At 41.2% G+C, this 17933-nt stretch overlaps 1 protein-coding gene across 1 annotated transcript; it reads left to right on the top strand.

Moving 5' to 3' along the window:
- The first annotated feature begins 8960 nt into the window (after positions 1 to 8960).
- LOC121379686 (QRFP-like peptide receptor) lies at positions 8961 to 14011 on the top strand. Its single transcript, XM_041508336.1, has 2 exons — positions 8961 to 9862; positions 13165 to 14011. The coding sequence occupies exons 1-2, from the start codon at positions 8961 to 8963 to the stop codon at positions 14009 to 14011; spliced, it is 1749 nt and encodes a 582-aa protein (XP_041364270.1).
- The last annotated feature ends 3922 nt before the right edge of the window (positions 14012 to 17933 follow it).

Genomic DNA, 17933 nt, shown 5'->3' with positions numbered 1-17933 from the left:
GTGTGTGTGTGTGTGTACAAACTCTAGATCTAGTGGAGGGATGGGGTATCAATCTAATTAAAATTAGCTCCACTATTACATGTGGATCTAACACCAGCCAGTTGGAGCTCATGTCCACCAATCAAAACCTTACTTGCAGAATCCTGCCAGTGATTTAAAACTAACAACACTGCGTAGTCCCCAATGTCCAGGTAACATTTCGTCTGTAAATAATAATTTAAATATTGACCAATCACACTTCGCCTTTTATAACGTTATTTGGGAGCATACAAATTCTAAAAATATCGGGCGAGTCTATTTTAGTGGCCGCAGTACAGCGAACCATACCAATACGTACGGGGTGGGTTATCAGTCTTCAATTTTACATTAAAAATTATTTATTTATTTATCAAAAACCCCCAACTAAATCAGTCTTCAGTTTTACATTACAAATTATTTATTTTATAAAATAAAACATGTTTTAAGGCATTCGTAATTCACACGAAACATGTCGTATACCCTCAGGATAATTCGGAATGTTTTCAAATTATTTTTAAATCACTGGCAAGTAAGGTTTTGATTGGTGGACATGACTCCAACTGGCTGGTGTTAGATCCACATGTAATAGTGGAGCTAATTTTAATTAGATTGGTGGGGTATAAGCCAGATTTTTATCCTTCTTTATATAGAGGGGTTGCATAGACCCTCCCCCGGTTCCTACGAGTCTGTTACTTCATGTCGTATACGTCAGTTGAATATTTATACTTGGTAACCAGACAAGAATAGTTTATCTTGTACATAAACACAGGAGTTGTCGCTCTTGTTACCTTCAATTATTTGGTGTCTGACATTAATATTATGGCTATTTAGAAACTTTTTTTAGAGATCTTTTATATACACAATCCCACAGACAGGGTAGTACATACCACGGCCTTTGATATACCAGTCGTGGCGCACTGGCTCGGTGCAAATAAATGCTATAACAAACATAATATGATATAGGGGCGTTTCTAATATCTTAAATATTAGATATTATGTTCAATGATCAAAGTAACAAGAGGATAAAGTGAGGTGTGACATCATGCAGTTAGATTAATTTTCATCTTGACGTAAAGTCACTGCGCGCGTTATATGTTAAAATTAATATTTTTATTAACAGCAAAGTTGGCAGGTGTACGCACGTGATAAAACAGACTTGTATTTCTTATAATTGAAACACTTTCTCTGCATCCAGGTATGTATTTCACCATCTACATCACATTGTACCTCGATAGTAGTGGTGGTTACCACTATTCCGGAGTGATATCAAAAGTTTGTTTTGTTTAGCGACACCACTAGAGTACATTGGTTTATTAATCATCGGCTATTTTGTGTCAAACATGTGGTAACTTTGACATATAGTCTTGGAGAGAAAACCGGCTACACTGTTTTCATTAGTAGCAAGAGAGTTTTTATATGCACTATCCCACAAACATGACAGCACATACCACGGCCTTTGGTGTACCAGTCGTGGTTCACTGGCTGGAACGAGAAATAGCTCAAGGAGTGACTTCACGACAAGGTTCATTGAGGACTGGAACTGGCTTAGTCGTTAGAGCGCTCGCCTGCTTGTTTCGTAGGATCGAATCACATTAGTGGACCCAGTCTCTGTTTTCTATAATCTCTGATTGGAATTTTCCCCCGTCCCAACGAGTACACTACCACTGGTATATCAAAGGTCGTGGTATGTGCTGTGCCTGTCTGTTGGAAAGTGCATATAAAAGATCCCTTGCTACTAATGGGGAAAATGTAGCGGGTTTCCTCTCTAAGACTATACGTCAGAATAACCAAATGTTTGACATCTAATAAACGATGATTAATAAATCAATGTGCTCTAGTGGTGTCGTTAAACAAAAATAAACGTTAACGTTTAGGTTTGTAGATTTTTACTGGTCACGTACGTTTGCTGCCATTAATGTTAAGTTACTACGGTATTAACCAGCCGAGCAGTTTTAACATAGTAATACCCCCCCCCCCCCCCCCCCCCCCCCGCCCACACACACACACACATACAAACAGATATACACACCCACTTTAGAATATGTTTTTGATTGTCTAAATATCTGCAGTAGCCCAGACTGGATTTTACCTCTCAATAATTTCGTACGTACGAAAAAATATTTATGTATTAGGAAACAATTACACCTTGTTAAGATGCTACGATACCAACTAACAGAGCAATTACAAATACATCTTGAATTGAATATACAGACACTGATATTTTAAACAAACAAAAAATGTAATTTTAGTACTGAAAAATATGAAATAGCATTAGGGCCAATCCGTACAAAAAAAAGGTAGTTTTTATACCTCAAGATAATAAGTCGAGATCTCGTTAGTACGGATTGGCCCTAGCGCGCTTTTGTAGAAATATACTTCATTAGTCGGAAATGTTTTACAATGACGGACAGTCTTTTTCTTTTGGTTAAATCTTCTAGATATTGAGTGTTTATCCAACGAGTTTGGACCCTATCTGAATATTACCAGAAATAAACGAAAGAAGTATATACTATTACTTGTCCCGTCTTATTTGTGATTACTGAATGTGATAGCAGACCACTGAAATGATGTTCCAATGATCGATTGTACTAAAAACAATCCATCGGTTTGGCTTTACCAATTTGATGACCGATTATACAAATCTATAATCGATTGTGTAGGAAAATGTAATGGTTCCTCCATTTTAGATGATGGAATTGATGTAAATATGTTTGGGTTTGTTTTCATGTGCTCATTAACAGAATTTGTTTTAAAATACACATGTAGTTATTAAATGCAAACCATCAACAGGGTCTAGATGACAGTGAACATGACAATATGTGTATGGCCCTTATTATTCAGGGGCCTAATTCACAAAGATCTCTTAGGCTCTGCTTGTTGACGACGCATCCTCTTTGCAAGTCTTTTAGCATTGCACTGCGAGATCGCAAAGTTGGGAGAGTTTAGTGAATTAGGCCCCAGATCCGTTTGTTCATGTAATTCTAGTGCTTGCGACTACAGCACTACATCGTTTGACATGTATATACTATGACTTCCGTTTGAACACATACCTTGACATAGAAAAATGGAGGACAGACTAAGCAGTTTTCAACATTCTTTTCATCTTACCGGCCTCGGTGGCGTCGTGGCAGGCCATCGGTCTACAGGCTGGTAGGTACTGGGTTCGGATCCCAGTCGAGGAATGGGATTTTTAATCCAGATACCGACTCCAAACCCTGAGTGAGTGCTCCGCAAGGCTCAATGGGTAGGTGTAAACCACTTGCACCGACCAGTGATCCATAACTGGTTCAACAAAGGCCATGGTTTGTGCTATCCTGCCTGTGGGAAGCGCAAATAAAAGATCCCTTGCTGCCAATCGGAAGAGTAGCCCATGTAGTGGCAACAGCGGGTTTCCTCTCAAAATCTGTGTGGTCCTTCACCATATGTCTGACGCCATATAACCGTAAATAAAATGTGTTGAGTGCGTCGTTAAATAAAACACTTCTTTCTTTTTTTTCTTTTCATCTTAACGTTCTTCAGCTATGTGATGACAACTGAAAATCCATTCTCGATCGGCTAGTATTAGGAAGGAAGGAAATGTTTTATTTAACGACGCACTCAACACATTTTATTTACGGTTATATGGCGTCAGATATATGGTTAAGGACCACACAGATACTGAGAGAGGAAACCCGCTGTCGCCACTTCATGGGCTACTCTTTTCGATTAGCAGCAAGGGATCTTTTATATGCACCATCCCACAGACAGGATAGTACATACCACGGCCTTTGTTACACCAGTTGTGGAGCACTGGCTGGAACAAAAAATATCCCAATGGGTCCACCGACGGGGATCGATCCTAGACCGACCGCGCATCAAGCGGGCGCTTTACCACTGAGCTACGCCCCCCCCCCCCCCCCCCCCCCCCCCCCCCCCCCCTCCCGGCTAGTATTTGAGTGCGAAACTGAGAAAACTTGTCTGATGGAAGAAAACAGAAATGACAACTTTGTATCCTTCCTGTTGTTCTTAGAGGACGGCGACGATGCTGTCAAGGTGGTTGAGAAAAACACAGACGTCATTCAAAGATACGGAACGAATATTGTAGCTCTTGCACACAGAGTGTGACATGCACTCAAAAAATGATTTATACAAGGCTGAGGTGTACTTAAAACACTGGAGGAAATTAAAACAAATCGAAAAGATTACGAGAGATTGCACGTCGTGGCAGACGTCGAACTAGCGTTCTGTTTCGCCCAAGTGTCGCCACAGTTTTACTCAAAAGCTCTGCAGCTTTATAAAGCAGTCAACGAAAAATATCGTGCCGAATATCTATGGATGTTTGGGGAAGGGTTAACTCTTCAACGATCACAAGTCGAATTATGAAATTAAAATCTATGATATAGTCAGCTATACGCTATTGACTGAAACATATTTTAACACACACACACACACACACACACACACACACACACACACACACACACACACATATACATAATAATAACTTGGATATATTATACTTTGACTTCCATGGTTTATTTACATACAATACAAAGAGTATTGTATGTAAATAAACCATGGAAGTCAAAGTATAATATATCCAAGTTATTATTATATGTGTAACCGCTCTACTGTAACAGTATAGAGCACTCTAGTGGCACACCGATAACAAGCTTCATTTGAATTTATATATATATATATATATATATATATATATATATACTCTTCAAAAGAAGAAACGCAAAACCACATTGTCGTAACATTTGGAGAATTGATTTAATTATTGAATGGTGAGTCCGATAATTACCAAATGTTGCAGGATTGTTCACAATTCACTCTAGTCCATTGTGAGTAAGTGATAGGACACACCACCAAGGTCAAGGTCATCTGGAGTCAATACCGGGTGTGGCCTCCGCGTGTGTTGACAACTGCCTGGCACCGCCTGCCCATTGAAGCAACCAGAGTACGGATGACGTCCCGGGGGATGGTGGCCCACTCGGCCTGCAAGGCTGCTGCCAGCTCGGGCAGGGTCTGGGGCTGTGGTTGTCGCTGTCGGAGGCGTCGGTCCAACTCGTCCCATAGATGCTCAATTGGGTTCAAATCCGGTGATATCGATGGCCAAGGAAGGACATTAATGTTGTTGTTCTGTAGGAAAGCCGTTGTGAGACATGCTGTGTGAGGCCTGGCGTTGTCATGTTGGAACACTGCGTTGGCGTTGGCCATAACTGGAACGATGTGTGGCCGGAGGATCTGGTCAATGTAGCCCTGTGCATTCAGGTTGCCCTGCACGTGGACCAGGTCAGTTCTGCCAGTGTGTGAGATGGCTGCCCACACCATGACACTACCCCCGCCGAATCTGTCCACTTCCTGCACGCAGTTTGCCGCATAACGTTCACCACGACGCCTATACACGCGACATCTTCCATCATGACGTCGGAGCAGAAATCGGGACTCGTCACTGAACCACACCTGTCTCCATCGCAGTTGAGGCCATTGTCGATGAATCTGGCACCACTGCAGTCGGAGTCGACGGTGTTGTGGTGTTAAGATGACACCTCGAACTGGACGTCTGGCACGAATTCCTACCTCACGTAGGCGGTTCCGTACGGTCTGGTCGGATATCCTGCGCAAACCTGGTATTGCTGCGGCTGTGGAGGTGGCAGTAGTCAATCGTTCCCGAAGGTGGCGTACCCGGATGTAGCGGTCCTGCCCGGGGGTAGTGACCCGTGGTCGACCGGATCTAGGGAGGTCACGTGTTGATCCATGTTGCTGGTAACGGTCCCACAGTCTGGAGATGGTGCTTGGGGACACATGGAATGCCCTGGCAACGGCCGTTCTGGATTCGCCTGCGTCTAGTCGGCCGATGGCATTGTTTCTCTGCGGTTCACTGAGACGTGGCATGTCCTGGATTGTCAACTGTCGGCCAGATACAGAGGCCAGGCAAGCGAACACCCTGCACTTTTATACTGTCGGTGTTCATGTTGCACGTGCAGACAACGCACGTGCAGTGGTGACATGGTTTGCACGTGGCTGCGTTTTTGCGAATATTCACATTTTGGAACTTTATTGTACAGTAGCTGCGTTTTATCGAATGTAACCGTGGGAATGTGCTTGGGACATGCAATGACCTTATATTCACAAAGCATGAACCGGTAGGAAACATAAAATCGGAGTTATAACCCATTTGTACCCTTTTGCGTTTCTTTTTTTGAAGAGTATATATATATATATATATATATATATATATATATATATATATATATATATATTATACAAAAGAACTGATCAGCTATACGCTATTGACTGAAACATTTTATTGCACACACACACACACACACACACACACACACACACACACATACACATACACATATATGTATATATAGGGTACACACCACCAAATCAAATATCATAAGGGTGTATACCACCAAATCAAATCCCATAGCTGACAATAGTAAAACCAGTAAATCAGAAAACAATAGGGGAGTTGGGGGTGGGGGGTGGGGGTGGGGGGGTGGGTGGGGGGGGGGAGTAAGCTGCTAGTTTCTCACAGAAAAAGCGAAACGTTTTTGACAACTATACATCAGCACAAACATTGTAGGACCCGGCGCATGTTTCAAGCGCATTGATACTAGTTAGGTCTACAGGCTGGTAGGTACTGGGTTCGGATCCCAGTCGACGCATGGGATTTTTAATCCAGATACCGACTCCAAACCCTGAGTGAGTGTTCCGCAAGGCTCATTGGGTAGGTGTAAACCACTTGCACCGACCAGTGATCCATAACTGATTCAACAAAGGCCATGGTTTGTGCTATCCTGCCTGTGGGAAGCGCGAATAAAGATCCCTTGCTGGATCCGTAGTGGCGACAGCGGGTTTCCTCTCAAAATCTGTGTGGTCCTTAACCAAATGTCTGACGCCATATAACCGTAAATAAAATGTGTTGAGTGCGTCGTTAAATAAAACCTTTTTTTTTTTTTTTTTTTTTTTGATACTAGTTAAAACAAAATTACAGGAATATAGTGACGTCCAAAAGAAACGTTACATACATAACACTTAAATAATTTAATCAACAGTGTTGCTAATCGAAAAGGAGCCATTTAGAAATCAGCTTACAAACACTTTACATGTATAACGAAGTGCATTGTGACGTTTTAGATGTTGAACTTCATTTTATTACACCGCGATGGAGGAGATGCCCATGTGATATGTTTCGTCTCTTCGCATTGTGGAATGTGCCTTTTGAGAGGTCATGACCTCTGATCAGGTGACTGAATGTGTCACACAGTACAACTCGGCAAAGGTGTTCATGCAAAAAAAGTGCGCATGGTTCTTTCGATTCAAATGGTCCGCTTTCAGAACTAAAACATACAGGTTTATACATATGGAGTGGAGTTTCTGGTGGTGCAAAAACAAAATAGAAAAAGGTCCACTTGGTTCATATTCGAACACACACCCCCCCCCCCCCCCCCCCTAGGTACTTTATTACCGCAGTGGTTGCTAATATTATCTTGCATTTCCAGCCGTATCACAATGTTCATCGTCTGTAGCTGAGGAGAGAGCAATATGTTTCTAGCGCAGCTGTATGTGTTTCCCAAGATCATTTATATTTCCTTTGCAATGCTGAGTAGTCATATAAATAGAGGGCTACAGCTTGTTGAAGGTATCAGCCGTGTGGTGAAATCAGTGCAGGACAACAAATTACCCACTTGATTCTAAACAGTTTACCGTGATTAATTGCCCTGCATCGTGACTCTTTATTGAAACGACACGGGTCGAATGTGTGCTTTATAGTCAAACGGATTAATTTCCTCTGTTCTTAATTAAACCCTTTTTTGTCAGTTTATCAGTTAAAAGTACCAGTCTTCATCCTGTGAGGTGGAAACTAGGGTTTGGTTTTCAAAACAAGAGTGTTACACATTAATTTACGTGTTGATCAAACGGGACGATGTAATATTCAGTGAGGTTTGTTAAAAAAAAAAAAACCAATTGGCTTAGACCAAGAGCGCGGAATTATACTGAAAAGAGGCATTGGAGAAAACTAAGAGCTCAATCTACCTTTTTTTTGCAGAAAGGTTCCTGTCTTGGTGTGTGTTGTTGAGTTACATTTGCAAGAAGTGTGATAAATGATTAAGAGTTAATATCACGTGCGATCTCCGTCTCCTTTGATATTTGTACATCTTTAGCATCAACTACAAAATCAAACTATAACAGACGTCGTTATCAAGTGTTTACGTCTGTTACGAAAAAAGTGTTAAACGTTATTTTACCTTTTTGTGGATTAAAAAGAAGAACCATTATTTGATTCTCGATTATTTTCATTTAACGGAGTATTAGACTATACTGTACTGTAGTGAATGGTCGATATTTATACAACTGAAACTGCCGTGTAACATTAATTGCGTCACATACAAAAGTTAAACAGTTATTTGACCTTCAAGACAAATCACCTATCTGTACCATGTTGGATACCATTCTATACATCCTGAACTGTATCATGATGAATACCATCCTACATATCCTGATATATTGATAGGAAGAATTCGCCTGCTGTTAATCAAAAACTAGTTAAACGATTAACTGAATGAACAAATAACAACTGTTAAATAATGTGTGGTTACTTCAGCTATAACCTTTGGACTGTTATGCTATTTTGTACAGCAATTGTGAGAGCGCCAAGGTCTGTGGCATCGACTCCAGGAACATCCACTACAGTGAAATCCTCACAAGAGAACAGAACATCAACGTCTGTAACATACACGTCAACAGAAGACACGACAACGTCCTGGAGTACAATTCATTCAGTTTCAGTTTCATTGACAGAATCAATATCTATATTACAATCATCTACTGTAACGGCCAACGCCACAGGCAACACCATGTCAACAAATGATCACCTCTCGTCTACAGCACAAGCAACACCTCCACTAATTACATTCACGTCCAGTAATACGGCTGTAACCAGCATGTCACAAGGCCTGACCAGTAGTACGGCTGTAACCAGCATGTCACAAGGCCTGACAAGTAGTACGGCTGTAACCAGCATGTCACAAGGCCTGACCAGTAGTACGACTGGAACCAAAATCTCACAAGGCCTGACCAGTAGTACGGCTGGAACCAAAATCTCACAAGGCCTGACCAGTAGTACGGCTGGAACCAAAATCTCACAAGGCCTGACCAGTAGTACGGCTGGAACCAAAATCTCACAAGGCCTGACCAGTAGTACGGCTGGAACCAGAATCTCACAAGGCCTGACCAGTAGTACGGCTGGAACCAGAATCTCACAAGGCCTGACCAGTAGTACGGCTGGAACCAGTATGTCACAAGGCCTGACTAGTAATACGACTGGAACCTCAAAAGGCCTACATACATCTCAAACATCACAACGCATGTCTGATCGGACTACTGAGGTCAAATCTGAAGCTACAACAACCAAAGGAAGCCCAACTCCAAGAGTGACGCGCTCTGATGCTACTCCGTCAGGGAATGGCTCTGACCCGACACCGCCGCCATTGGTGAAGATCCACATCAGCAAGGACAAGGTTTTACCTGCGGCGTTCTCTCACAGCCTGGTGGTGACCTTCATCGTGGTCTACATCTTCATCATCTTCCTGGCGTTCTTCGGCAACCTGCTCGTCATATTCGTGATCACCTGGGCCCGCATGGTGCGTTCCTTCACCGACCTGTTCATCGTTTCCCTGGCCGTCAGCGACATCCTCATCTCCACCATCAACATGCCCATCCAGCTCAACCTGATCGTCATCAACGAGTGGAGCATGGGCGACTTCTTCTGCAAGTTCACTCATTACCTGCAGGCAGTCACCATCGTCGCCAACATTCTCACTCTGACAGTCATTGCTATTGATAGGTGGGTCTCTCTCTCTCTCTCTCTCTCTCTCTCTCTCTCTCTCTCTCTCTCTCTCTCTCTCTCTCTCTCTTACACTCTCTCAGACACGTATACACACACTCTGTCTCTCTCCCTCCCTCTCTCCCTCTCTCTCTCTCTCTCTCTCTCTCTCTCTCTCTCTCTCTCTCTCTCTCTGTGTGTGTGTGTGCGTCTCTCTTGATCTCTCCCTGTCTCTGTTTGTCTGCCTCTCTCTGTCTGTCTGTGTGTCGTTCTCTCTCTCTCTCTCTCTCTCTCTCTCTCTCTCTCTCTCTCTCTCTCTCTCTCTCTCTCTCTCTCTCTCTCTCTCTCTCTCTCTCTTTTTTTCCCCTTCCATTCTACCTCTTGTCTGTCTTGCAAGTAAATGTTAAGTCAGTAGTTTTATAGACATATCGTGTGTTTGCAATTTCATGTACTGAATAAATATTGGGTTTAAAAATTCTCTCTTTTTTTGGCCCACTGGGCTTCATTCTAAAGACAAGTCTACAAGTCATGGACTTTGCTTTAACTATTTCAGTGAAATCAACACTTCGAACTACCCTATCTAAAATATTTTGGTATGTTCCCTGAAACACACAATGTTTCTAGGCCCTCATATTTCTATTCACATCTGTTCTCACCAGTGAATAAAAACTAAAATTGACTGATGATGTTGAAATAGGTATGACATTACATAATTGCAATAATATATTTATCTGAAAGGTTAATGCCTAAAAGTGTCAGAATGACAAACGCATCCGAACAGTTATGAATGCATTCTCGGTTGTTCAAGCTGAGATTTGTTTGCAGGTAATCAGTTGCGTTTTAAATTGTTTCAACATGTATTTGTGGTAGATAACTACAGATTAATCGAGCCCACAAACAAATGTTGTATAATTAGAATCTTAAAATTGTAATGTGTTGCCACTCGGCGTAAACAGTGATTTTCTCAAGAATCCATGGCCAATAAATAAATAAATACAATACATAGAACATGATAATCGCGCATCCATTAAAATACAGGGGGAGGGGCGTAGCCTAGTGGTAAAGCGATCGCTTGATGCGCGGTCGCTTTGGGATCGATCCCCGTCGATGGGCCCATTGGGTTATTTCTCGATCCAGCTAGTGCACCACGACTGGTATATCAAAGGATGTGGTATGTGCTATCTTGTCTGTGGGATGGTGCGTATAAAAGATACCTTGCTACTAATGTAAAAAAAATGTAGCGGGTTTCCTCTATGACTATGTCAAAATTACCAAATGTTTAACATCCAATACGGTAGCCGATGATTAATCAATATGCTCTAGTGGTGTCGTTAAATAAAACAAACTTCCATTAAAATACCAGCCAATTCAAATTCAAACTTTCGATCATTCTTATAGTATTAAATTGCATCAATATAAATTTAGTGGTAGTACATGGAATTATTTTAATGTAACTTCTTTCAGTTCACGTTATTCAAGTACAGTCTTTACAGTTTATCAAAAATATTATTATATAGTTTTGGTTATTATTCGGCTTTTAAAGTCGCTCGAGCAGCCATGTATCTAAATAAACCCTTTTTCTATTTTTCCAAATGTAAAATAATAGTAGTTAAATTTGACAAAAGGTTACTTTATAAAACTCCCTTTGGTGGAGAGGCGGAACGTAGCCCAGTGGTAAAGCGCTCGCTTGATGCGCGATCGGTTTGGGACCATTGGGCCATTTCTCGCTCCAGCCACGACTGGTACACCAAAGGCCGTGGTATGTGCTGTCCTGTCTATGGGATGGTGCATATAAAAGATCCCTTGCTGCTAATCGAAAAGAGTAGCCCACGAACCCATGAAGTGGCGATAGCGGGTTTCCTACAATATCTGTGTGGTCTTTAACCATATGTCTGACGCCATATAACCGTAAATAAAATGTGTTGAGTGCGTCGTTAAATAAACCATTTCCTTCCTTCCTTCCCTTTGGTGGTTGGTTACGGTATATAGTCATTGCTACAGTGTTTGCTGCTTCTGGTTGAAACTGAAGTTTCTAGTTTATAATACCTATTTATATTCATCCGGTATGTTCTTGGTTATAAGCTCGAGACAATGTTTTCATATGATCGTTTGGCGCATAGTAGAAATATTTTTTTCATTAAAGCCGCAGACCCTAGTTTCCACCAGTAAAAACGGACACTAAAGTTACAACAGAGTAAAATAAGAATCTGTGACGTTGAAATAGGGACATATCCTTTAAAATAGACTACAACTTTTATAATAGGCTCAATACATTTTGTGGTATTAGAAATATCTGGATGACCAGAAACACCTCGGTTGTACGGATATGGAAATGTTTTATTTAACGACGCACTCAGCAAAACATGATCAGGTATTAGAAGCTGAGGCATTCAACGTGTACGTCAGTATTCGCACAAATAACCACCGTCACATATTGCATCCACCAATCACAGCTATAGTTACATTTACTCCTTATTCACCTCGAATTCTGACCTGAGAACCACGTGATTTGGTACAAAAAAGGAAATGTACTCAAAACTTAAAACATTTTATTTACGGTTATATGGCGTCAGACATATGGTTAAGGACCACAAATATATTAAGAGAGGAAACCCGCTGTCGCCACTTCATAGTCTACTCTTTCCGATTAGCAGCAAGTGATTTTTTATATGCACCATCCCACAGACAGAATAACACATACCACGGCCTTTGATATACCAGTCGTGGTGCAATGACTGGAACGAGAAATAGCCCAATGAGCCCACCGACGGGGATCGATCCCAGACAGACCGCGAATCAAGCGAGCGCTGTACCACTGAGGTACGTCCAACCCCCGTACGGAACTGGATAATCTAAACAATAAAATATAAGTAGCATTTGATTTCAGTGATCATAAACGGCTCCAAGAGTGAAAAGTATGCATTAGTGTTTAAAAAACTTGAGTCTTTCGCTTTAATGACTACATGGGATAATCCAGTATTTAGAAATTCACCCAATACAGTTGTCAGGACGTTTCATCATTAAACATCCTTCGTACGTATATGAACATTTATTTGTTTTCAGATGTTAAGATTTGAAATGTTTTGGATGGAAAATGTTGTAATATGTCGTTGTTCTTTTGATTTCTTTCTTTCTTTCTTTCTTTCTTTCTTTCTTTGTATTTTACTCGTGTTCCAATTGCATGTTTCTATGCTTTTATTTGATATTTTTCTGTAGATCTCAATGTATGAGATTTAAGGTTTTTGGTTTTCTTTTGTACCTGTTGTTTTCCTTTAATAACAATAATATTAACAATATAATTTTATGTTTTAATATTTTCATAGGTACCTAGTAATCTGTCACTCGGAAGTTTCCAGAAAGGTCCGCACAAAGCGATTCGCGATCCTTGCTCTGGTTATCGTTTGGTTTGTTTCTTTGTGTGTCGTCTCCCCACAGCTGATTGTGCAGCGAATCGAACCACGGATAAAAATAGATTTTAACAACTTCGACATCCTTGGCATCAGTCACGTGTGCGTGGAAAACTTTCCAAAACCAGAAAAATACGACCGGAAAATCTTCTCTCTGACTATATTTGTTGGCGTCTATCTTGTTCCGGTCTTTGTTATGGCTTTCACGTATGGCGCGATTGCGCATCGTCTGTGGGTTCAACAGCCAATCGGAGACATCCTAGCAAATCCACGCAACCACGCGCGAAGCATCAAGCAGAAACGGAAGGTGATTAAAATGCTGATTCTGCTCGTGGTGGCCTTCACCGTGCTTTGGTTTCCCTTCTTCACGGCCTCGCTGTACCAAGAGTTTGTCAAAACCGATTCGACTTTCCGAATCACGCTGGTTATCTTGCAGCTGGTTGGCTACAGCAACTGTTGCTTTAACCCTATCATCTACACGTTTCTCAACAAGAAGTTCCAGGTGGAGTTCAAGAGGATATTTTGTGTTCGCTGGAGGAGAATCGTCACCTCCATTCAGATCATTGAACGCAGATCCCACTCCAACCCGCAGTCGGGTCACTCTAATCCACATTCCGTCCACTCCAACCCGCACTCCATCAACTCCAATCCCCACTCTATGAACTCCAATCCACACTCCATTCACTCCAATCCGCATTCCTCTTCCCACAATGACGTCATTGTTCAGGGCTTGAACAAGACAGATGCCTGCTCGCATATATGAGAGAAAGCAAGCAAAGGTCCACTCCTTTAAAAAAAAAAAAACCCCAAAACCAACCCTTTCAGTTCCTTACCTTCTCTTAAGAGGACGTCATATACATTGTACGAGTCTGGGCCCCGTTTTACGAAGCGAACTTAGTGCTAAGATCACCGTAAGTGCATAATTACCTAATGCACGTTTGATGATCTTAGCGCTAAGATCGCTTCGTTAAACTGGGCTCAGCGCCCCATTCCACGAAAGAATGCTAGCTAAGGTTACTTGTAGTGACTTAAGGTGAGTTTTACAACTGGCACCGTAAATTTTACAGCCGTTCCACAAAGCAACCTTACGGTAGTCATAAGTGCCCCTTTAATGATTAATATATTCTTTGCGAAGAAGTGCGAATTTATAAATAATAAATTGGTTACCGACGTTTCGGAACATCTTGGATGTATTCATTGGTATTGGACATCCATGAAGTAGATTTGTCAGTTTATTTGCTAAGCGATAATTTCCGAATGCATAAGACACGAGAGTTATCTCCCGTATTTTTGAGTGTGAAGGTCTTAAATGTTTTTCATCGAAAGCCGAGTTTCATAAAAGGTATTTGGTAAATATTATATCCATTTTTACTCACACAATTATTATCCTTAGAAAATGATCAAATCATCATCTAACTGCCATTTTACATATACGTTAGTGGCTTACAACTGCCTCGTACCTATTGTAAATTTTCACTAATTTACGACGACATTAAGCTATGCTACGTCGTAGAACGGGTTGGCGATCGTAGACAAAAAATTGAGGAAGCGATGGTAGGTATTTACGGCGATAGTAGTGCTAAGATCGCTTCGTGGAACGGGGTCCTAGGCCCGAGCTTATAAAACTTAAAGTCTGGACTTAATGCTATTTGAATGGCGTTGCCATGGCGTTAAAGTCTGGACTTTATTAAAGTCGAGACGTTAAGGTTTATAAGCACGGGGCCTGATTACGTAACGCAAAATCTATCTAGCGTGACGGGTACTTTATTAACGCGCCTATATTTAAAAGCGGTTCATGCACATCTAGCGTTTATTACACCCCTGCCGAGTGTCTTGTGTAATACCACTCCGACTCTGAATTTACCTAACACTTGTCACCCTGTAAAAGCTGTAGCCAGATGGTGCTTATAAATGTTTTGGAGTCTAGACTCGAGACTAACAGATTCTGAGACTTGTCAGCCTGTAAACGCTGTAGCCAGGTGGTGCTTATAAATGTTTTGGAGTCTAGACTCAAGACTCTAATATAGTTTGAGACCTTAACGTCTTTGCAACGTGTGTTAATTCTAGACTTGAGTCTAGACATTAAAACTCTAATAAGCAGGGGCACTGTCCTGCCATTGTTATTGGTGATAAAACTGACAGTGTTTGTTGTCATAAAATTGTTTCACATGGTAAGTAAATTCCTGTAATTTAATATTCTAGTGTCAATGTACCAGCTACTGTTTTGCGTGAAATATGTGCGGAGTCCTTCTTAAAATAGGATGATGATTTTTGAAACGAGCAGCCTACTTAATTCCCGTTTTCCTGATTTAGTTTAAGGTCGAGGGCGGTAGTATTTATATTCATGGTGTATATATGTTGATTGAAATGCTACGTGTAGCAGTTTTAGCCGCACATGTTACTATTGTCATCAATGTAATTTTATTTGGAGATACACACCCTTAAACAAGTCAGTTGTCTACTTGCTGATAAGAGAAAACAGGAGAGGCTTATGGATAAAAAAGTAGAGGTTGTATCAGTTGTCGCATTGGTAACAGTCGCCATTTTTCTGTTATTGTCAAAATGTCAAAATATGGTCAACACGAAAGGAAATGTTGACATTGGTGTTATAAAACATTTTGTTTTTAGTCAGACGTTCAAGGGGCTAGCGTGTCAAGGACAAATAATACATTTAACATCTCAATACACTGTTTATTCACGGATATTAAAGGAAAATAATGCTTACTTAACTCTACTCCACAGAATTAATTGTGGGCTAGTAGACGTTTGTTAATTGTTTGCTACTGTCGCATTTTTTCAGCTAGTTTCGAGCACTCATCACTTCTAAGGATTATCAAATGAGTATAATATGGCATGTAATACACAAACAAATATTTCGTTCGTATAATTTTGTTCGCTCTGAATTGTTATTTAAATCAATATTAATAAGCCACGACGTCGACCCCTTACAGAGGAAGAATCTGTTGTTTGTTGTTGGGGGGGGGGGGGGGGGGGGGGGGGGGGGGAGGAGGGTTTGGGAGGTTTTTTTTTAACTATATTTAACGTAAGTTGTCGAAAATAACTACTGGCCTGTAATTACTTTTAGGGCTAGACGTAGCCCAGTGGTAGAGCGTTCGCTTGATGCGCTGTCAGTCTAGGATCGATCACCATCATGTGGGCTATTACTTGTTCCAGCCAGTGCACCATGGCTGGTATATTAAAGGCCGTGGTATGTCTGTGGGATGGTGCATATAAACGATCCTTTGCTACGTATGGAAAAATGGAGCAGGTTTTGTCTCTAAAACTATATGTCAAAATTACCTAATGTTTGACATCCAATAGCCGATGATTAATATATCAATGTGCTCTAGTGGTGTCGTTAAGCAAAACAAACTTTTAAACTAATTTTGTTGAGTATAGCATAGCTATTTCGACAGTCGGTAAAATGACTCGACACAACTAATTAATTCAAAAAAATTAAGCAGTAAAGGATCTTTTATAAACATTTTCCAACAGACAGTGCAGTGTTCTTTGAGGAGGCACCAGTCGTAGGGCAGAGGATGGGACGGATGGGTCCACCAAACGTACTCGATCTTTCCAGGAGTGTAGGTGTCGAACATAGTCGTAAATGTGACACTTCTGCCGATTAGCACAGGAAAGGTGACCTTTTGTAAGCATTTTGCCCCACAAACAAGACAACGGCTTCTGATAAATCGGTTTGAGTGTACCAATAACTATAATATGGAGCAACGTTCTTGTTGTAATTTGTTTAACGACACCGCTGGAGCATGTTGATTAATAACGGCTATTGCATGTCAAACATTTGGTAATGTTTGACTCGTAGTCACAGAGGAGAAAAAAAAAGAAATGTTTTATTTAACGACGCACTCAACACATTTTATTTACGGTTATATGGCGTCAGACATATTGGTTAAGGACCACACAGATTTTGAGAGGAAACCCGCTGTCGCCACTACATCGGCTACTCTTTCCGATTAGCAGCAAGGGATCTTTTATTTGCGCTTCCCACAGGCAGGATAGCACAAACCATGGCCTTTGTTGAACCAGTTATGGATCACTGGTCGATGCAAGTGGTTTACACCTACCCATTGAGCCTTGCGGAGCACTCACTCAGGGTTTGGAGTCGGTATCTGGATTAAAAATCCCATGCCTCGACTGGGATCCGAACCCAGTACCTACCAGCCTGTAGACCGATGGCCTAACCATTACGCCACCGAGACCGGTAGAGTCACAGAGGAAACCCGCAATTTTTTTTTTCATTAGCTGTAAGTGAAAATGGACGAATCACATTAAAAACAAAGTACGTAAATCAGTTTCAGCTATGATTTCTATTCTAAGAAATTACAAATACTCTTTGGATCGACAAAATATAGTGATGCAAATATATACAACTTGTACTCGTCTTGTACTTGAAAATGCATCTGAAGTTTGGGGTGGCTAATTCGTAATAGATTATGAACATTTTAAAAAAGGTTTAACTACTGTTTGCATCTAGAAACGCATTATAGTTAGAAACAGGTTTTTGTTACACCGCGGTGCCGATGTCATATTTATCGTCTCTTTAAATTGTGGAATAAGCCTTTTGAGAGGTCATGACCTCTAATCAGGTGATCGACTGCTGTGTCACACAGTACAACTCCGCATAGATGTTCATGCAAAAAGTGCGCTCATGGTGATGGTGCAGC

The sequence above is a fragment of the Gigantopelta aegis genome, chromosome 8 (assembly GCF_016097555.1).
Source record: "Gigantopelta aegis isolate Gae_Host chromosome 8, Gae_host_genome, whole genome shotgun sequence".
In the NCBI taxonomy this organism is placed as follows: Eukaryota; Metazoa; Mollusca; class Gastropoda; order Neomphalida; family Peltospiridae; genus Gigantopelta; species Gigantopelta aegis.
Note: the sequence above shows the minus strand (reverse complement) of the source record. Positions and strands in the feature narration are given on the sequence as shown.

Coding starts and splice junctions, on each gene's coding strand:
- LOC121379686 (XM_041508336.1), top strand. CDS start 8,961: ATGTCACAAGGCCTGACCAGTAGTACGGCTGTAACCAGCATGTCACAA. Junction 9,863..13,164: donor ACAGTCATTGCTATTGATAG/GTGGGTCTCTCT, acceptor ATATTTTCATAG/GTACCTAGTAATCTGTCACT.